This window comes from Dipodomys spectabilis, unplaced genomic scaffold (assembly GCF_019054845.1).
Source record: "Dipodomys spectabilis isolate Male_0828 unplaced genomic scaffold, ASM1905484v1 ptg000837l, whole genome shotgun sequence".
In the NCBI taxonomy this organism is placed as follows: Eukaryota; Metazoa; Chordata; class Mammalia; order Rodentia; family Heteromyidae; genus Dipodomys; species Dipodomys spectabilis.
Genome location: NW_024871514.1, coordinates 4339 through 26679, shown reverse-complemented (window position 1 = coordinate 26679; position 22341 = coordinate 4339). Strand labels below are relative to the sequence as shown.

The following is a 22341-nucleotide window of genomic DNA, read 5'->3' as shown; positions in this document are numbered from 1 at the left end:
CGGCTCCCCCAGACCCCGCCTGACTGATGGGGCCGGCGCCTCCCCAGGCTGAGGGGGGATGGTCCTCTCTGGGCCTCAAGCCCGGGCCCTGAAGGCCCAGTGCCAGGCCCTGGCTTGCAGAAGGGGCTGCCAGGCACTGAATGGGAAGACAGTTTGGGGCCAGGCCCACTCCAGCCCAGAAGCTGCCTCTCCCAACAGGAGCTGGGCTTCGCTGCCTGCTCCGTTCCCACCAGTTCTTCCAGCCTGTCTCTGGACTCCTGAGCTGAGCTGCTCAGTCCCTGCTGCACCCGAGTGGCACCATCTCCCTGGACTCTCCACAGGTTACTGCACCGGCTGGGGTGACCCGCACTACATGACCTTCGACGGCTTGTACTACAGCTACCAGGGCAACTGTACCTACGTGCTGGTGGAGGAGATCTCCCCCACCGTGGACAACTTCGGGGTGTACATCGACAACTACCACTGTGACGTCAACGACAAGGTGTCCTGTCCCCGCACGCTCATTGTGAGGCACGAGACCCAGGAGGTGCTCATCAAGACCACGCAGATGACGCCCATAAAGATGCAGGTACGTGGGGGCCGCAGGGCCCGCGGGCTCGCCCTGGGGCGTGCCGGAGCCGCGGCCCCGGGCCGCGTCCACCCCTTCCCGATGGAAGCCCTACCGCCCGCGTTGGGCCCCAGCTTCGCTGGGCTCCCCGCCGCAGCGGGCAGCCCCAGGTGCCGGTGAGAGGCCCAGTGTGGCCGGGCACCAGCGCCCGCCCAGGGGCCTCCCTGACCCGGGGTGTCGCTGCAGGTGCAGGTCAACAAGCAGGCCGTGGCGTTGCCCTTCAAGAAGTACGGGGTGCAGGTGTATGAGTCCGGCATCAACTTCATGGTGAACATCTCCAGGCTGGGCGCGCTCATCTCCTACAATGGCCTGTCCTTCTCCATCAGGCTGCCCTACCAGCTGTTTGGCAACAACACCAAGGGCCAGTGCGGTGAGCCCCGGGGCCCCGGGGCCCCCCTTCCGGTACCCGCACTAGAAGGGTGGGGCTAGGCGTGAGCACCGGCCGGCCTGCCCCGAGCCGCCCTCTCCTCCGTGGTGGCTTTGGCCCCTGAGGTTTCCCGGCCTCTGTCCTCAGCCAGGCGCCTGGCGGAAGAAGGGGCGGGGCCGGGGCGTGTCCAGGCCGGGGCGGACAGGACTGACCCTTCTCCCCGCACGCAGGCACCTGCACCAACAACACCGCAGACGACTGCATGCTGCCCAGTGGGGAGGTCATCTCCGACTGCGAGCTGGCCGCCGACCAGTGGTTGGTGAACGACCCCTCCAAGCCACACTGTCCCCACGCGGGCTCAACCACCGCGCGCCCCTCCACCACCACTTCGGGACTCAAAACGCCCCGGCCCAAGGACTGCCCCGGCTCTCCGCTCTGCCAGCTCATCAAGGACAGGTGACCCGCTGGGTCTGCCAGCGCACCCAGCACGGGACAGCTGCGGACCTCACCCCTCCCCTGCCCCGCGTCCTGAGCCTCCCCCTCCCCCTCCCCCTCCCCTGACCCCTCCCCTCCCCCTCCCCTGCCCTGTGTCCTGAGCCTCCCCCTCCCCCTCCCCCTCCCCTGCCCCTCCCCTCCTCCTGCCCTGCCCTGTGTCCTGAGCCTCCCCCTCCCCCTCCCCTCCCCCTCCTCCTCCCCTGCCCCCTCCCCTCCCCCTCCCCTGCCCCGTGTCCTGAGCCTCCCCCTCCCCCTCCCCTGCCCCCTCCCCTCCCCCTCCCTCCCCCTCCCCTGCCCCGCGTCCTGACCCTCCCCCTCCCCCTCCCTTGCCCCTCGTCCTGAGCCTCCCCCTCCCCCTCCCCTGCCCCCCTTCCCTCCCCCTGCCCTGCCCTGTGTCCTGAGCCTCCCCCTCCCCCTCCCCTGCCCCTCCCCTGCCCCCTCCCTCCCTCTCCCCTGCCCCGCGTTCTGACCCTCCCCCTCCCCCTCCCCTGCCCCTCGTCCTGAGCCTCCCCCTCCCCCTCCCCTGCCCCCCTTCCCTCCCCCTGCCCTGCCCTGTGTCCTGAGCCTCCCCCTCCCCCTCCCCTGCCCCCTCCCTCCCCCTCCCCTGCCCCGCGTTCTGACCCTCCCCCTCCCCTGCCCCTCGTCCTGAACTTCCCCCTCCCCCTCCCCTGCCTCCTCCCCTCCCCCTCCCCTGCCCCCTCCCCTCCCCCGCCCTGCCCCGTGTCCTGAGCCTTTCCCTCCCCCTCCCCTGCCCCCTCCCTCCCCCTCCCCTGCCCCGTCCTGAGCCTCAGGAGCTCTCGGGAGGAGGTGTGGGGCGTGCAGGGTGTGGGGAGGCGGTGCGGGGAGCCTGGCTGGCCTGTGACCCGTGCCTGTCCCTCCCCTCTGCAGCCTGTTTGCGCCCTGCCACGCTGTGGTGCCCCCCCAGCACTACTACGAGGCCTGCGTCTTTGACAGCTGCTTTGTGCCCCGTGGAGGCCTGGAGTGCGCCAGCGTGCAGATCTATGCGGCCCTCTGTGCACAGGAGGGCATCTGCATCCCCTGGCGGAACCACACCGGCGGGGCCTGCCGTGAGTGCCCATTGTCCGCCGGCTCCCCGCCCGCTCCCCGCCCGCTCCCCGCCCGGGCCTCGGCCTGGGCCCTGGGATGGGCCAAGCCCATCCTGAAGAGAGGGTCAGGCGGTTGGGGCCTCAGGGTGGACAGCCCAGAGCCGCGGTGCTGGGCTGCTGGAACTCGGCCAGCCTCGGCCCCCCTCAGACGCCCCCCTGCCTCCGACAGTCGTGGGGGTGGGGCAGGCCGAGGTGGCAGCTGTCCCCCACAGCAGGAGTTGTGTGGGCCCCACAGGGGGACCTGGGCGGCTCTGTCCCGCAAGGCTTTCCTCCTGCCGACTCTCTTCTTCCCACAGCCATGGCGTGCCCGGCTCACAGGGAGTACCAGGCCTGCGGCCCCATGGAAGAACCCACCTGCCAGTCCAGGTATGCGGCTTGAGCACTGGCCAGGAGGGTGCTCCCGGCCCCGCCCGCGGCCTGGGGTCCCCAGCCCACCCACTGGCCACCCACGCGCTTCTTGCGCTTCCCCCTCCAGCCCCATCGAGCAGGAGTCCCCAAGCCTGGTGGAAGGCTGCTTCTGTCCCAAAGGCACCATCAACTACGCCCCTGGCTTTGACGTTTGCGTGAAGACGTGTGGTAGGCCCCCTCCTGCTTCCCCCCTGCGCACGGGCTGGGTGGCGAGGCTGACCCTTGCTCACGGGCTGGGCGGTGGGGCTGACCCTCGCTCATGGGCTGGGCGGCGGGGCTGACCCTCGCTCATGGGCTGGGTGGGGAGGCTGACCCTTGAGGCTGGCCCTCACTCAGGGGCTGGGCGGGGAGGCTGACCCTCGAGGCTGGCCCTCACTCAGGGGCTGGGCGGGGAGGCTGACCCTCGAGGCTGGCCCTCACTCACAGGCTGACCCTCAAGGCTGGCCCTTGCTCCCCAGGCTATGCTAACTGACTTTGTTTCCTCCCTTTCCTAGGCTGCATGGGACCCGACAATGTGCCCAGAGAGGTAGGCATTCTTTTTTTTTTTGGTTGTGGGTCTTGAACTCTGGGCCTGGGCACTGTCCCTGAGCTCTTCAGCTCAAGGCAAATGCTCTACCACTTGAGCCACAGCTCCACTTCTGGTTTTCTGAGTGGTTCATTGGAAATGAGAGTCTCACGGACTTTCCTATTCAGGCTGGCTTTGAACCTTGATCCTCAGATCTCAGCCTCCTGAGTAGCGAGTCATTCTTTATTGTAGTGGGGGGGGAGGGGCGGTGTTCTACAAATCCCGAGCTTTAGAGGGGTGGTGCAGAGTGGACATGAGCAGCGGTGAGCCTCAAGACCGAACAGTGAGTCATTTAAGTTACGCTGTATTCCTCTAGCTTTCCCCCACCATCCACCCATCATCTATCTGACTATCCATCCTCTACCCAGCATTTATCAGTCAATACATTCAATATCTGCCTCTCATCCACCTGTTCACTCGGTGTGTACATGCATCTATCTTCCATCCATCAACTCGTCAGTCTATTGATCCATCCATCCATCCATTCATCCACTATCTACCCATCACCTACTTACTCATCCATCTACTCATCCATCCATTTACACACCTGGTTATTAGTTCATCTGTCCAGACAGTATCCATCCAGACATCATCCACTTATCTACTTAGGCATTCATCTCTCTAATCATCCATCCACCTATCTACAATCCACCCATCCATCATCTATCATCCATCCATCCATCCATCTGCCCATCCATCCATGCTCCATCTATCCATCCATCCATCTAGTCATCCATCCATCCATCTACCCATCTATCTATCCATCCATCCACCTACCCATCCATCCATCCATCCATCCATCCATCCATCCATCCATCCATCCATCCATCCATCCATCCATCTATCCATCCATCTACCTACAGATTCACCCATGTACTCATCCATCCATCAATCCATCAATCCACCCATTTATCTACATATCCAATCCATGTATCCATCCATCCATCCATCCACCCATCTACCTACACATTCACCCATGTACTCATCCATCCATCCATCCATCCACCCATCCACCTACCCATCCATTCATCATCCATTCATCCATCCATCCATCAATCCACTCATCCATCCATGTACCTAACCACCCACCTACCAGTCATATGATGCTCTCTAAGGCTGAGATGACGCCTTGGGCTGCTTTAGCACTGTCTTCTGTATGTGGCCATGGCTGTGTGGCTGATTCTTCAGCTGGATACTGTGGTTGCCATGTGCCAGGCTCATGTTGGCAGATGTGGGTGAGCCTGCACAGTAGTGTGGTACCGTGACCAGAATGAGCAGCTGCAGGTTCCAGAACCTCAGCTGGATACTGTGGTTGCCACGTGCCAGGCTCATGTTGGCAGATGTGGGTGAGCCTGCACAATAGTGTGGTAGTGTGACCAGAATGAGCAGCTGCAGGTTCCAGAACCTCAGCTGGATACTGTGGTTGCCACGTGCCAGGCTCATGTTGGCAGATGTGGGTGAGCCTGCACAATAGTGTGGTAGTGTGACCAGAATAAGCACCTGCAGATTCCAGAACCTGCTCCAGGAGCTTGGGGGGTTGGGGTGGGGAAACTGGGTCCTCCCAAGGGATGCTCACCTGCCACACACTAGAGCTCCGTTGGCCCTGGCTAGCCACGGCTGTCCCGTGGTGTGCCTGGCCCGGCGCCCTCCTCTCTGGGCTCAGCCTCCGCTCTCCCTGCAGTTTGGGGAGCACTTCACATTCGACTGCAAGGACTGCGTCTGCCTGGAGGGGGGGAGAGGCATTGTCTGCCAGCCCCGCGTGTGCAGCCAGAGGGGCGCCTCCCAGTGCACAGAGGATGGCACCTACCTGGTCACCGAGGTCAACCCGGCCGACACCTGCTGCAGCATCTCCTCTTGCAGTAAGGCCGCTCGGGCCGCCAGAGCCCTCCTGGGGCTCCCAGCATCGACCCCCACTGTGGGCTCAGGATGTGCCTGCTGAGCGGGGTGGGCTGAGGCTGGTCAGGCCAGGTGCCTGGACCCACAGACGTCTGGGCAGACTGTGGTGGGGAGCGGAGTCACGACTGTGGGAGTCAGCACCCCAAACCTCCCCCCGCCCCAGGGTGCAACACCAGCCTCTGCCGGGAGGAGCCCCCCGCTTGCCTGCTGGGCTTCGAGGTGAAGAGGAGGGTCGTACCTGGACGGTGCTGTCCAGTCTACTCCTGTGGTAAGCGGGGAGGGCAGGCGGGGCAGCGGGGGCGTGGCCTGCGGCCGGGGGCACCTCATCCGCCCCGAACACCCCCCGGCTGTGGGTCTGCCTCGCGATCCGCGGGGCCGGCGGCTGGTCTCAGGATGGCTTCTGATGACCTGTCCGCTCTTTGTTCCCAAGTGCCCAAGGGAGTGTGTGTGCACCAGAATGCGGAGTACCAGGTGAGCCTTGGGAGGGGTCGCAGAGCTGGGGGACGGGGGCGGGGGGGACGGAGGGCAGATGGCCAAGCCCTGGTCCCTGAGGACAGGGATGCGGTGCTGCATGGGGGCCTGGGAAGGGCGTCCAGCCCCGCCTGCCCGTGCCCACTCCTGCCGTGCCCACAGCCTGGCTCCCCAGTGTACTCCTCCAAGTGTGAGGACTGCGTGTGCACCCATGCCGTGGACAACAGCACCCAGTTCAACGTCATCACCTGCACCCATGTGCCCTGCAACAGCTCCTGTAGCCCTGTAAGCCTCAGCCCTGCCCCACCCTGCCTCAGTCTACCCTGTACGCCACGGCCTCTCCCTCCCCTTCTCTGTCTCACTCTACTCCCTAGCCATGGCCCCCTCCCTCCTCCCTCCCCGCCTCAGTCTACCCTCTTCCCACACCTCGGTACCTTGGCACTTCCCAGACTGTGGCCTCCCCCAAACTGGGGGTTCTGGCAGCCCCCAGGGATGTGTGGGTGCGAGCCAAGCCCCAGAGCTCAGCCTGGCCGTGCCTGTCCACAGGGCTTTGACCTCGTGGACGTCCCTGGTGAGTGCTGCAAGAAGTGCCAGCAGACACAGTGCGTGGTGGAGAGGCCCAATGGCCAGTTCATCATCCTAGAGGTGCGCAGGGGTGGTGGCGTGGGGCCCAGGGTCCTGGGGCCTGCTGGAAGTGCGGGGAGGCCTGGGGGATGGCCGTGCGCTGACCGAGCCCCAGGTCCTGGCGCAGCCGTCCCCAGGGTTCTGAGGCTGCCGTAGCCAACGGCCACAGCTGTGTGTCTGAAAACCAGAGGGAGAGTGGCTTCTCCCTCTTCTGGCAAAAGCTCCCCCTGTGTAACGCTTCGGGCCCGTCTGGGCCGGCCGGGCACACGCCCGCTGCTCGCCGTCACCCGCCCTGCTCTTCCCGCAGCCCGGGGAAACGCAGGCAAACCTGGACGACAAGTGTACCTTCTTCAGCTGCACGAAAATCAACAACCAGCTCACCTCCTTCGTCTCCAAAATCATGTGCCCTGAGTTCGACAGCAGCAGCTGCGTGCCGGTGAGTGGCCCCCAGGCATGGCCGCGTGTGCTGTGCGGGAACTGGGGGACCCTGGTGGTCTGGGGGTGGCTCCCGGGTTGGGGACAGTGGCCTCTGGACGCGACACTCCTGCGCCACGTGGGCTCGGGCCTCAGCTCCCTCTCCCTCCCTCCAGGGCTCCATCACATTCATGCCCAACGGCTGCTGTAAGACCTGTGAGTATGGCTGGGCAGGGCTGGCCGGGGGGGCACAGGGAACCCCAGGGCAGTGGGAGGGAGACCCTGTCCTGTTGACGGTCCCATGGCCTGAGCCTGGCCAGGGAGCAGATGCGGCCAGAGCCCAGTGTGAGCCGGACACTTGCTTTGGGTGGAGGGCTGGCCGTGCTGCGGGGGGGGGGAGTTGGCATCGGGAGCCCGTGTGAGACCATGCCATGCCCCTCCCCCCAGGCATCCCCCGCAATGAGACCGCAGTTCCCTGCTCTACCATCCCCGTCACAAAGGAGATCTCCCAAGATGGCTGTGCCAAGAATGTCAGCATGAACTACTGCTCCGGGTCCTGTGGGACGTTTGCCATGTGAGTCCCCGCGTCGCGTTGCCTGGGGGTGCGGTGGAGGAGCACCCGGGGGGGTGCGGTGGAGGCCGGCCCTCACCCCGCCCTTCCCGCCCAGGTACTCCGCCCACGTGCAGTCCCTGGACCACAAATGCTCTTGCTGTAAGGAGTACAAGACCAGCCAGCGCCAGGTGATCCTGGACTGCCCCGACGGCCGCTCGCTGGCGCACACCTACACGCACATCGAGAGCTGCCTGTGCCAGGACACCCTCTGCGCGCTGCCCCAGCCTCGGCAGAGCCGGGCCCGACGCTCCAGCCCTCAGCTGCTGGGAAGGAAATGAGCGGCTCCCGCGCACGCCCCCTGCCTGGTCCCGCAGACCCTCCGAGCTTCTGAGATTCCTGAGCTTTGCCTTCTCTTTGCAAATATTTATTTTCTGACTCTGTTCCATCTTTTGCTTTCTGATAATAAACCCAGGCAGATGTTGTACGGTGCTGTCTGAGTTGGTGCGCAGGGGTCTGAGTTGCCCCCCTCCCCCAACCCAGTGTCCAGCCACCAGGCTTTGCATGCAGGCAATGGGAGCTGGCTTTGATGGATACTGAGTGCAAAATGTGGCCAGAAGGGCCTTCCCTTAGACTCCTAGCGGTCTGCAAGGCCCTCTGTGGGAGAGGCCCTCCTACCCTCACCCTGAACCCCACGGTCCCTCACACTAGCAATGCCCTCATCCAGCACCAGGGGTACCACAGGCGTACCACAGTGTATGTGTGCACACCGAGCGTGTGAATACATGCCTATTCACACAGATCACACATGCCTCTGTGGGTGTGTGGCGTGTGCATGTGTGAAGTGAGACTCAGGTTGCAGTGCCCTGTGTGTTTGGTTGCTGAGCCTCTGCCTCCCCGTGGGCCGGGCCCCTGTGGTTTCCTCTATCAAGGCAGGGTACGGGGAGGGGCCCAGGACGCTTGTCATCATCCTCTGGGCCAGAGGCAGGCTGGCAGGTGTCCTCGGTGCCCAGTCCTCATCCCTGAGCTGGGTGGGTGCACTTGTACCTCAGAGAGGGTGAGCCCTGGGGTCCCAGGTCCCCAGCGGCACTGTCACGGGTGGAGATACCACCATTGAACAGCAGGGGGAGGCAGAAACACCTGCCAGGTCCGGCCAGTACCACAGGAGAGGAGAAAACCAGGACTTTTGGGGGGATTCGTGAGGAGACGCTGGCCCAGCGAGAAGACAGACCACCTGTCACCCCACGTTAGCCATTTTGACGCTGTCCTGGAGTGTGCAGCTCGGCTCTGGTGTGAGGGGCATGCTCACAGGGCTGCACAGGGCCGTCCCACACTACCAGCAGGGGCAGACCGCCGACGGAGCTGGCCCCCACGCTGACCACACACTGACCCCACGCTGACCCACGCTGACCACACACTGACCCCCACGCTGACCCACGCTGACCACACTGACCCCACACTGACCCAAGCTGACCACACTGACCCCCACGCTGACCCACGCTGACCACACTGACCCACGCTGACCACACTGACCCCCACACTGACCCACGCTGACCCCACGCTGACCACACTGACCCCCACGCTGACCCACGCTGACCACACACTGACCCCACGCTGACCCACGCTGACCACACTGACCCCACACTGACCCACGCTGACCACACTGACCCCACACTAACCCACACTAACCCCACGCTGACCACACTGACCCCACGCTGACCCACGCTGACCCACGCTGACCCCACGCTGACCACACTGACCCCACACTGACCCACGCTGACCCCCACGCTGACCACACTGACCCCACACTGACCCACACTGACCACACTGATCCCCACGCTGACTCATGCTGACCACACTGACCCCACACTGACCCACGCTGACCCCATGCTGACCACACTGACCCCACGCTGAACCACGCTGACCCCCATGCTGACCACGCTGACCACACTGACCCCCACGCTGACCCATGCTGACCCCCACGCTGACCACACTGACCCCCCACGCTGACCCACGCTGACCCCACACTGACCCACGCTGACCCCACACTGACCACACTCTGGCCTCATGCCCCACACACTGACCACACACTGACAACACACTGACCACACGCTGACCCCATGCTGACCACACTGACCCATGCTGACACCACGCTGACCACACTCTGGCCCCACCCTGGCCCCACACTGACCACACTGACCCTACCCTGACCCAAGCTCACCCCACGCTGACCACACACTGATGACACACTGACCCATGCTGACCCCCACGCTGACCACACTGACCCCACACTGACCCACGCTGACCCCATGCTGACCACACTGACCCCATGCTGATCACACACTGATGACACACTGACCCCACGCTGACCACACTGACCCCACACAGACCCACTCTGACCCCACGCTGACCACACTCTGGCCCCATGCCCACCACACACTGACCACACACTTACGACACACTGGCCACATGCTGGCCCCACAATGACCACACACTGACCACACTGACCACACACAGGTTCCCACGCTGACCCCCACGCTGACCACACTGACCCCACACTGACACACTCTGACCCCCACGCTGACCACACTCTGCCTCCACGCCCACCACACACTGACCACACACTGACCACACGCTGGCCCCATGCTGACCACACTGACCCCACACTGACCCACGCTGACCACACTCTGGCCCCACACTGACCCCACACTGACCACATGCTGGCCCCATGCAGACCACATCCTGGACCCACATGCTGACCACACGCTGACCACACGCTGGTCACATGATGACTGCACACTGACCACATGCTGGCCCCCATGCTGACCACACACTGAGCACACGCTGGCCCTACACTGACCACATACTGACCACATGCTGACCACACTTTGACCACTTACTAACCACATGCTGGCTCCATGCGGGCCCTACACTGGCCTCACACTGACACCACACTGGCCCCATGCTGGCCCCAGACTGACCCCACACTGGCCCACACACTGGTCCCAGACTGATCACACACTGGTCCCACGCTGGCCAAACACTGCATGCTGGCCCAATGCTGACCACATGCTGAAAACACACTGGCCCCACACTGGCCCCACACTGACCGCACACTGGCCTCATGCTGACCCCTATGCTGACCACACACTGACCACATGCTGACCACAGATTGGCCCCATGCTAGCCAGACACTGAGCACATGCTGGCACGATGCTGGCCCCACGCTGGCCCCACACTGACTGCACGCTGGCCTCATGCTGACCCCATGCTGACCACACACTGACCACATGCTGGCCACACATGAAGCACATGCTGGCACTATGCTGGCCTGACACTGGCCACATGATGGCACCAAACTGACCACACGCTAACCCCACGCTGACCCAATACTGGTCCCACACTGACCACACAAAGTTTTGACACTGCCCCCATGCTGACCCCACGCTGGCCCCACACTGACCACACAAAGGCCCCACACTGACCACACAAAGTCCTGACACTGACCAAATGCTGACCACACAGCCCCACACTGACTCCACGTTGGCCCCACACTGGCCACAAGGTGGCCCATTCTGCCCTGTTGTTGTGGCTTTCAGGACAAAAAAAGGGTTTCCAATTGTCTGAGAGCGTGGGAACTGTGGGATGCAGGAGGCAGGCTTGCTGCCACAGAAACCCTGCAGAGACGGCTGCCCAGGTGAGGACGTGCAGCTGGATACAAGGCAAAGACCCACAGGGGGCTCCGATGCAGCTGTGATGAGGATGCGCAGGGCTCCGATGCAGCTGTGATGAGGATGCGCAGGGCTCTGTGGTGCAGCTGTGATGAGGATGCACAGGGCTCTGTGGTGCAGCTGTGATGAGGATGCGCAGGGCTCTGTGGTGCAGCTGTGATGAGGATGCGCAGGGCTCTGTGATGCAGCTGCGATGAGGATGCGCAGGGCTCTGTGGTGCAGCTGTGATGAGGATGCGCAGGGCTCTGTGGTGCAGCTGTGATGAGGATGCGCAGGGCTCTGTGGTGCAGCTGTGATGAGGATGCGCAGGGCTCTGTGATGCAGCTGCGATGAGGATGCGCAGGGCTCTGTGGTGCAGCTGTGATGAGGATGCGCAGGGCTCTGTGATGCAGCTGTGATGAGGACGCGCAGGGCTCTGTGGTGCAGCTGTGATGAGGATGCGCAGGGCTCTGTGATGCAGCTGTGATGAGGATGCACAGGGCTCTGCGATGCAGCTGTGATGAGGATGCGCAGGGCTCAGATGCAGCTGTGAGGAGGATGCGCAGGGCTCTGTGATGCAGCTGTGATGAGGATGCACAGGGTTCTGCGATGCAGCTCTGATGAGGATGCGCAGGGCTCAGATGCAGCTGTGAGGAGGATGCGCAGGGCTCTGTGATGCAGCTGTGATGAGGATGCGCAGGGCTCAGATGCAGCTGTGATGAGGACGCGCAGGGCTCAGATGCAGCTGTGATGAGGATGCGCAGGGCTCTGTGATGCAGCTGTGATGAGGATGCACAGGGCTCTGTGATGCAGCTGTGATGAGGATGCGCAGGGCTCAGATGCAGCTGTGATGAGGATGCGCAGGCCTCAGATGCAGCTGTGATGAGGACGCGCAGGGCTCTGTGGTGCAGCTGTGAGGAGGATGCGCAGGGCTCTGTGGTGCAGCTGTGATGAGGACGCGCAGGGCTCTGTGGTGCAGCTGTGATGAGGATGCGCAGGGCTCTGTGATGCAGCTGTGATGAGGATGCGCAGGGCTCAGATGCAGCTGTGATGAGGATGCGCAGGCCTCAGATGCAGCTGTGATGAGGACGCGCAGGGCTCTGTGGTGCAGCTGTGATGAGGACGCGCAGGGCTCTGTGGTGCAGCTGTGATGAGGATGCGCAGGGCTCTGTGGTGCAGCTGTGATGAGGACGTGCAGGGCTCTGTGATGCAGCTGTGATGAGGATGCGCAGGGCTCTGTGGTGCAGCTGTGATGAGGATGCGCAGGGCTCTGTGGTGCAGCTGTGATGAGGATGCGCAGGGCTCTGTGGTGCAGCTGTGATGAGGATGCGCAGGGCTCTGTGGTGCAGCTGTGATGAGGATGCGCAGGGCTCTGTGGTGCAGCTGTGATGAGGATGCGCAGGGCTCAGATGCAGCTGTGATGAGGATGCGCAGGGCTCTGTGATGCAGCTGTGATGAGGATGCGCAGGGCTCTGTGATGCAGCTGTGATGAGGATGCGCAGGGCTCCGATGCAGCTGTGATGAGGATGCGCAGGGCTCAGATGCAGCTGTGATGAGGATGTGCAGGGCTCTGTGATGCAGCTGTGATGAAGATGTGCAGGGCTCTGTGGTGCAGCTGTGATGAGGATGCGCAGGGCTCTGTGGTGCAGCTGTGATGAGGATGCGCAGGGCTCTGTGATGCAGCTGTGATGAGGATACGCAGGGCTCTGTGATGCAGCTGTGATGAGGATGCGCAGGGCTCTGTGATGCAGCTGTGATGAGGATGCGCAGGGCTCTGTGTTGGAGCTGTGATGAGGATGCGCAGGGCTCTGTGGTGCAGCTGTGATGAGGATGCGCAGGGCTCTGTGATGCAGCTGTGATGAGGATGCACAGGGCTCTGCGATGCAGCTGTGATGAGGATGCGCAGGGCTCTGTGGTGCAGCTGTGATGAGGACGCGCAGGGCTCTGTGGTGCAGCTGTGATGAGGATCTACAGGGCTCTGTGGTGCAGCTGTGATGAGGATGCGCAGGGCTCTGTGATGCAGCTGTGATGAGGATGCGCAGGGCTCTGTGATGCAGCTGTGATGATGACGCGCAGGGCTCAGATGCAGCTGTGATGAGGATGCGCAGGGCTCTGTGGTGCAGCTGTGATGAGGATGTGCAGGGCTCTGTGGTGCAGCTGTGATGAGGATGCGCAGGGCTCTGTGTTGCAGCTGTGATGAGGATGCGCAGGGCTCTGTGATGCAGCTGTGATGAGGATGTGCAGGGCTCTGTGATGCAGCTGTGATGAGGATGCGCAGGGCTCAGATGCAGCTGTGATGAGGATGCGCAGGGCTCTGTGGTGCAGCTGTGATGAGGATGCGCAGGGCTCTGTGGTGCAGCTGTGATGAGGATGCACAGGGTCTGCCCTCCTCCTTGATAACCTTTATTTGTCCTCAGTGGTGGTGGATGGAACTGTGAATTTCAGTGGACACCCTTTCTGCATGAAAATGAGGGACCCAACTTATCCATTCCTACCTGGTGATCTAATACATTGGGTCTGAGTCCTTCCTACCAGGGCATGGCCTTGTGGGTTTTCTGGGCGAGAGGTGCATGGCACCCGTGGAAGTTCCGGCAGTGTCAGTGAGGATTTCCTGTCGTCTGCCCATCACCCACAAGGATCTCTTCTGTCTCTGCCTCAATGTCTGCCTCTCTCATGTTCTCTGCCTCACACTCTGTATCTCCAGCGTTCTCTGGGCCTCTGCTGGTGTGTTCCCCTTACTTTCTCTGTGTCTGACTCATTCCTGGAGTCTGTCTTGCTTGGTGAGCAGGATCCTCCTCTTCCCAAGTTTGAAATATGCTTTCAGAGGCTGAGAGGGAGATTGGGAGGGAGGGATGGGAGGGAGCTGTGAAAGGTGAGGCGCCCAGGTGTGGGCCCCAGGGACTCTGAGAGGCCTCCCTGAGTGGATGCAGCATTCAGTGGCACATACAGCAGACCCGTGTGGGCTCTGGAGAGCTAAGATCTGGAGCTGGGCCCGCAGACCTCCAAGGTTCCCAGGTAGGACCTCCCCCTCCTTTCCCCCTTCCTTCCCCCCTCCTCTGCTTCCCATGCCATGCTGGGTGCTGGCTGTTGACAGCATCATTAGTTACAGCTTAATTCAAACCCTACAAATCTTATAACTAAACACCAGATTTGGACCAACCCTGTGTGCACACATGGTGCATCCGTGTGGCTTTGTCCCATAGATTGTGTGGGGGGAGGGGAGGGTGACGGGGAGCAGGGGAGTCCCTCTCCCAGCCTTCTGGCACTTTCCTTCAAAACCACACACAGATACCATTTGGCTCTGAGGGACTTTTCTAAGCAGGAAATGACACCTGAGGTTGTGATTCACAGGATGTAAATGGGGCCACAAGAGGAAGTAAGTCAGGGCCATAGGGACACACACTCCAGGGCCAAAGGTTCCAGAGCCACACTCCAGAGCCACAGGCTCCATGACCACACTCCAGAGCCACAGGCTCCAGAGCCACAGGCTCCAGAGCCACAGGTTCCAGGACCACACACACCAGGACCACACACTCCAGAGCCACAGGCTCCAGAGCCACAGGTTCCAGAGCCACACTCCAGAGCCACAGGTACCAGAGCCACACTCCAGGGCCACAGGTTCCAGAGCCACACACCAGAGCCACAGGTTCCAGAGCCACACTCCAGGGCCACAGGCTCCAGAGCCACAGGTTCCAGAGCCACACTCCAGAGCTACAGGTTCCAGAGCCACACACCAGAGCCACAGGTTCCAGGACCACACACACCAGGACCACACACTCCAAGGCCACATACTCCAGGGCCACACACTCCAGGACCACACACTCCAGGAACACACACTCCAGGGCCACAAACTCCAGGGCCACATACTCCAGGGCCACAGGACCACATACTCCAGGGTGAAACTCCAGGATCACACGCTCCAGGACCACACACTCCAGGACCACAGGATCACACACTCCAGGGCCACAGGACCACACACTCCAGAGCCACACACTCCAGGGCCACACACTCCAGAGCCACACACTCCAGGGCCACAGGACCACACACTCCAGGACCACAGGACCACACACTCCAGGGCCACACACTCCAGAGCCACACACTCAAGGGCCACAGGACCACACACTGCAGGACTACATGCTCCAGGACCACATGCTCTAGGACCAAACACTCCAGGACCACATGCTCCAGGACCACACACCCCAGGACCACATGCTCCAGGGCGAAACACTCCAGGATCACATGCTCCAGGACCAAGCACTCCAGGGCTACACACTCCAGGACACAGGACCACATATTCCAGGGCCACACACTCCAGGGCCACACACTCCAGGGCCACAGGACCACACACTGCAGGACCACATGCTCCAGGACCACATGCTCTAGAACTAAACACTCCAGGGCCAAACACTCCAGGGCCACACACTCCAGGACCACACATTCCAGGACTACAGGACCACACTCTCCAGGACTACGTGCTCAAGGATCACACGCTCGAGGGCCACATGCTCCAGGGCCACACACTCCAGGGCCACACACTCCAGGACCACACACTCCAGGGCCACATGCTCCAGGACCACATACTCCAGGGCCACACACTCCAGGGCCACACACTCCAGGACCACACACTCTAGGACCACACACTCCAGGACCACAGGACCACACACTCCAGGGCCACATGCTCCAGGACCAAACAGAACAGGACCACAGGACCACAAACTCCAGAGCCACACACTCCAGGGCCACAGGACCATACTCTCCATGATTACGCGCTCCAGGATCACATGCTCTAGGACTACACGCTCAAGGATCACATGCTCCAGGGCCACATGCTCCAGGACCACACACTCCAGAGCCACACACTCAGGACCACACACTCCAGGGCCACACACTCCAGGGCCACACACTCCAGGGCCACACACTCCAGGGCCACACACTCCAGGATCACACACTCCAGGGCCACACACTCCAGGGCCACACACTCCAGGGCTACACACTCCAGGACTCTGTGCTCCAGGATCACACGCTCTAGGGCCACATACTGCTGGACCACAGAACCACACATTCCAGGGCCACATACTGCTGGACCACAGAACCACACATTCCAGGGCCACAGGACCACACACTGCAGGACCACATGCTCCAAGACCACATGCTCCGGGACCAAACACTCCAGGACCACACGCTCCAGGACCACACACTCCAGGACCACACGCTCCAGGACCACAGGACCACACACTCCAGGACCACACGCTCCAGGATCACACACTCCAGGATCACACGCTCCAGGGCCACACACTCTAGGACCACTGGACCACACACTCCAGGACTACGCGCTCCAGGATCACATGCTCCAGGATCGCACACTCTAGGGCCATAGGACCACACACTCCAGGACCACACACTCCAGGACCACACTCTCCAGGGCCACACACTCCCAGAACACATACTCCAGGACCACAGGACCACACTCCAGGGCCACACACTCCAGGGCCACACACTCCAGGGCCACACATTCCAGGACCACACACTCCGGGGCCACACTCTCCAGGACCACACTCTCCAGGACCACACACTCCAGGGCCACACACTCCAGGAACACACACTCCAGGACCACACTCTCCAGGACCACACTCTCCAGGACCACACACTCCAGGGTCACACACTCCAGGACCACACACTCCAGGGCCACACACTCCAGGACCACACACTCCAGGGCCACACACTCCAGGACCACACACTCCAGGACCACACACTCCAGGGCCACACATTTCAGGGCCACACACTCCAGGGCCACGCACTGCAGGACCACACGCTCTAGGACCACATGCTCCAGGACGAAACACTCCAGGACTACACACTGCAGGACCACAAACTCCAGGACCACACACTCCAGGACCGCACACTCCAGGACCATAGGACCACACACTCCAGGGCCACACATTCCAGGGCCACACACTCCAGGAACACACACTCCAGGACCACACACTCCAGGACCTCACCCTCCAGGACCACAGGACCACACACTCCAGGGCCACAGGACCACAAACTCCAGGGCCACGCACTCCAGGACCACACACTCCAGAACCACAGGACTACACACTCCAGGGCCACATGCTCCAGGACCAAACAGTCCAGGACCACACTCTCCAGGACCACACGCTCCAGGACCACATGCTCCAGGACCACACACTCTTGGACCACACACTCCAGGACTACGTGCTCCGGGATCACACGTTCTAGGGCCACACACTACAGGACCACAGGACCACAAACTTCAGGACCACACACTCCAGGACCACACACTCCAGGGCCACATGCTCCAGGACCACATACTCCAGGGCCACACACTCCAGGGCCACACACTCCAGGACCACACACTCCAGGACCACAGGACCACACACTCCAGGGCCACATGCTCCAGGACCAAACAGAACAGGACCACAGTCTCCAGGACCACATGCTACAGGACCACATGCTCCAGGACCACACATTCCAGGACCACAGGACCACAAACTCCAGAGCCACACACTCCAGGGCCACAGGACCATACTCTCCATGACTACGCGCTCCAGGATCACATGCTCTAGGACTACACGCTCAAGGATCACATGCTCCAGGGCCACATGCTCCAGGACCACACACTCCAGAGCCACACACTCCAGGTCCACACACTCCAGGACCACACACTCCAGGGCCACACACTCCAGGGCCACACACTCCAGGGCTACACACTCCAGGACTCTGTGCTCCAGGATCACACGCTCTAGGGCCACATACTGCTGGACCACAGAACCACACACTCCAGGGCCACAGGACCACACACTGCAGGACCACATGCTCCAAGACCACATGCTCCGGGACCAAACACTCCAGGACCACACGCTCCAGGACCACACACTCCAGACCACACGCTCCAGGACCACAGGACCACACACTCCAGGACCACACTCTCCAGGATCACACACTCCAGGATCACACGCTCCAGGGCCACACACTCTAGGACCACTGGACCACACACTCCAGGACTACGCGCTCCAAGATCACATGCTCCAGGATCGCACACTCTAGGGCCATAGGACCACACACTCCAGGACCACACACTCCAGGACCACACTCTCCAGGGCCACACACTCCCAGAACACATACTCCAGGACCACAGGACCACACCCCAGGGCCACACACTCCAGGGCCACACACTCCAGGGCCACACACTCCAGGACCACACACTCCGGGGCCACACTCTCCAGGACCACACACTCCAGGGCCACACACTCCAGGAACACACACTCCGGGACGACACTCTCCAGGACCACACTCTCCAGGACCACACACTCCAGGGTCACACACTCCAGGACCACACACTCCAGGGCCACACACTCCAGGACCACACACTCCAGGGCCACACACTCCAGGACCACACACTCCAGGACCACACACTCCAGGACCACACACTGCAGGGCCACACACTCCAGGGCCACGCACTGCAGGACCACACGCTCTAGGACCACATGCTCCAGGACGAAACACTCCAGGACTACACACTGCAGGACCACAAACTCCAGGACCACACACTCCAGGACCGCACACTCCAGGACCGCACACTCCAGGACTACACACTGCAGGACCACAAACTCCAGGACCACACATTCCAGGACCACACACTCCAGGACCACACACTCTAGGACCACAGGACCACACACTCCAGGGCCACACACTCCAGGTCCACACACTCCAGGAACACACACTCCAGGACCTCACCCTCCAGGACCACAGGACCACACACTCCAGGGCCACAGGACCACAAACTCCAGGGCCATGCACTCCAGGACCACACACTCCAGAACCACAGGACTACACACTCCAGGGCCACATGCTCCAGGACCAAACAGTCCAGGACCACACTCTCCAGGACCACACGCTCCAGGACCACATGCTCCAGGACCACACACTCTTGGACCACACACTCCAGGACTACGTGCTCCGGGATCACACGCTCTAGGGCCACACACTACAGGACCACAGGACCACAAACTCCAGGACCACACACTCCAGGACCACACACTCCAGGGCCACATGCTCCAGGACCACATACTCCAGGGCCACACACTCCAGGGCCACACACTCCAGGACCACACACTCTAGGACCACACACTCCAGGACCACAGGACCACACACTCCAGGGCCACATGCTCCAGGACCACATGCTCCAGGGCCACACACTCCAGGGCCACACACTCCAGGACCACACACTCCAGGACCACACACTCCAGGACCACAGGACCACACACTCCAGGGCCACATGCTCCAGGACCAAACAGAACAGGACCACAGTCTCCAGGACCACATGCTACAGGACCACATGCTCCAGGACTACACATTCCAGGACCACAGGACCACAAACTCCAGAGCCACACACTCCAGGGCCACAGGACCATACTCTCCATGACTACGTGCTCCAGGATCACATGCTCTAGGACTACACGCTCAAGGATCACATGCTCCAGGGCCACATGCTCCAGGACCACACACTCCAGAGCCACACACTCCAGGACCACACACTCCAGGACCACACACTCCAGGGCCACACACTCCAGGGCCACACACTCCAGGGCTACACACTCCAGGGCCACACACTCCAGGGCTACACACTCCAGGACTCTGTGCTCCAGGATCACACGCTCTAGGGCCACATACTGCAGGACCGCAGAACCACACACTCCAGGGCCACAGGACCACACACTTCAGGACCACATGCTCCAGGACCACATGCTCCGGGACCAAACACTCCAGGACCACACGCTCCAGGACTACACGCTCCAGGACTACACGCTCCAGGACCACACACTCCAGGACCACACGCTCCAGGACCACAGGACCACACACTCCAGGACCACACGCTCCAGGACCACACACTCCAGGACCACACGCTCCAGGACCACAGGACCACACACTCCAGGACCACACGCTCCAGAATCACACACTCCAGGATCACACGCTCCAGGGCCACACACTCTAGGACCACTGGACCACACACTCTAGGACTACGTGCTCCAGGATCCCATGCTCCAGGATCGCACACTCTAGGGCAACAGGACCACACACTCCAGGGCCACACACTCCAGGACCTCACTCTCCAGGGCCACACACTCCCAGAACACATACTCCAGGACCACAGGACCACACTCCAGGACCACACACTCCAGGGCCACACACTCCAGGGCCACACACTCCAGGGCCACACACTCCAGGACCACACACTCCGGGGCCACACTCTCCAGGACCACACTCTCCAGGACCACACACTCCAGGGCCACACACTCCAGGAACACACACTCCAGGACCACACTCTCCAGGACCACACTCTCCAGGACCACACACTCCAGGGCCACACACTCCAGGACCACACGCTCCAGGGCCACACACTCCAGGGCCACACACTCCAGGGCCACACACTCCAGGACCACAGGACCACACACTCCAGGACCACAGGACCACACTCTCCAGGACCACACTCTTCAGGACCACACACTCCAGGGCCACACACTCCAGGACCACACGCTCCAGGGCCACACACTCCAGGGCCACACACTCCAGGGCCACACACTCCAGGACCACACACTCCAGGGCCACACACTCCAGGGCCACACACTCCAGGACCACACACTCCAGGACCACAGGACCACACTCCAGGACCACACACTCCAGGGCCACACACTCCAGGACCACACACTCCAGGGCCACACACTCCAGGGCCACACACTCCAGGGCCACGCACTGCAGGACCACACGCTCTAGGACCACATGCTCCAGGACGAAACACTCCAGGACTACACACTGCAGGACCACAAACTCCAGGACCACACACTCCAGGACCACAGGACCACACACTCCAGGGTGACACACTGCAGGACCACACACTCCAGGACCTCACACTCCACGGCCACACACTCCAGGACCACAGGACCACACACTCCAGGACCACAGGACCACACTCTCCAGGACCACACTCTCCAGGACCACACACTCCAGGGCCACACACTCCACGGCCACACACTCCAGGACCACACACTCCAGGGCCACACACTCCAGGACCACAGGACCACAAACTCCAGAGCCACACACTCCAGGGCCACAGGACCATACTCTCCATGTCTACGCGCTCCAGGATCACATGCTCTAGGACTACACGCTCAAGGATCACATGCTCCAGGACCACACACTCCAGGACCACACACTCCAGGGCCACACACTCCAGGGCCACACACTCCAGGGCTACACACTCCAGGACTCTGTGCTCCAGGATCACACGCTCTAGGGCCACATACTGCTGGACCACAGAACCACACACTCCAGGGCCACAGGACCACACACTGCAGGACCACATGCTCCAAGACCACATGCTCCGGGACCAAACACTCCAGGACCACACGCTCCAGGACCACACACTCCAGGACCACACGCTCCAGGACCACAGGACCACACACTCCAGGACCACACGCTCCAGGATCACACACTCCAGGATCACACGCTCCAGGGCCACACACTCTAGGACCACTGGACCACACACTCCAGGACTACGCGCTCCAGGATCACATGCTCCAGGATCGCACACTCTAGGGCCATAGGACCACACACTCCAGGACCACACACTCCAGGACCACACTCTCCAGGGCCACACACTCCCAGAACACATACTCCAGGACCACAGGACCACACTCCAGGGCCACACACTCCAGGGCCACACACTCCAGGGCCACACACTCCAGGACCACACACTCCAGGGCCACACACTCCAGGACCACACACTCCAGGACCACACACTCCAGGGCCACACACTCCAGGGCCACACACTCCAGGGCCACGCACTGCAGGACCACACGCTCTAGGACCACATGCTCCAGGACGAAACACTCCAGGACTACACACTGCAGGACCACAAACTCCAGGACCACACACTCCAGGACCGCACACTCCAGGACCGCACACTCCAGGACTACACACTGCAGGACCACAAACTCCAGGACCACACATTCCAGGACCACACACTCCAGGACCACACACTCTAGGACCACAGGACCACACACTCCAGGGCCACATGCTCCAGGACCACATACTCCAGGGCCACACA

General features: G+C 61.8%; 1 protein-coding gene across 1 annotated transcript in view; it reads left to right on the top strand.

Moving 5' to 3' along the window:
* LOC122102710 (mucin-2-like) overlaps nt 1–7844 on the top strand; it is a 34000-nt gene extending 26156 nt beyond the window's left edge. The window contains exons 35-50 of the mRNA XM_042673443.1: nt 321–568; nt 794–977; nt 1205–1430; nt 2358–2536; nt 2872–2948; nt 3061–3151; nt 3478–3509; nt 5230–5407; nt 5608–5712; nt 5875–5915; nt 6078–6200; nt 6462–6560; nt 6847–6975; nt 7130–7169; nt 7401–7527; nt 7622–7844. Of these exons, the coding sequence (XP_042529377.1) occupies nt 321–568; nt 794–977; nt 1205–1430; nt 2358–2536; nt 2872–2948; nt 3061–3151; nt 3478–3509; nt 5230–5407; nt 5608–5712; nt 5875–5915; nt 6078–6200; nt 6462–6560; nt 6847–6975; nt 7130–7169; nt 7401–7527; nt 7622–7844 (2102 nt within the window). The remainder of the gene's footprint in view (nt 1–320; nt 569–793; nt 978–1204; nt 1431–2357; nt 2537–2871; nt 2949–3060; nt 3152–3477; nt 3510–5229; nt 5408–5607; nt 5713–5874; nt 5916–6077; nt 6201–6461; nt 6561–6846; nt 6976–7129; nt 7170–7400; nt 7528–7621) is intronic.
* The last annotated feature ends 14497 nt before the right edge of the window (nt 7845–22341 follow it).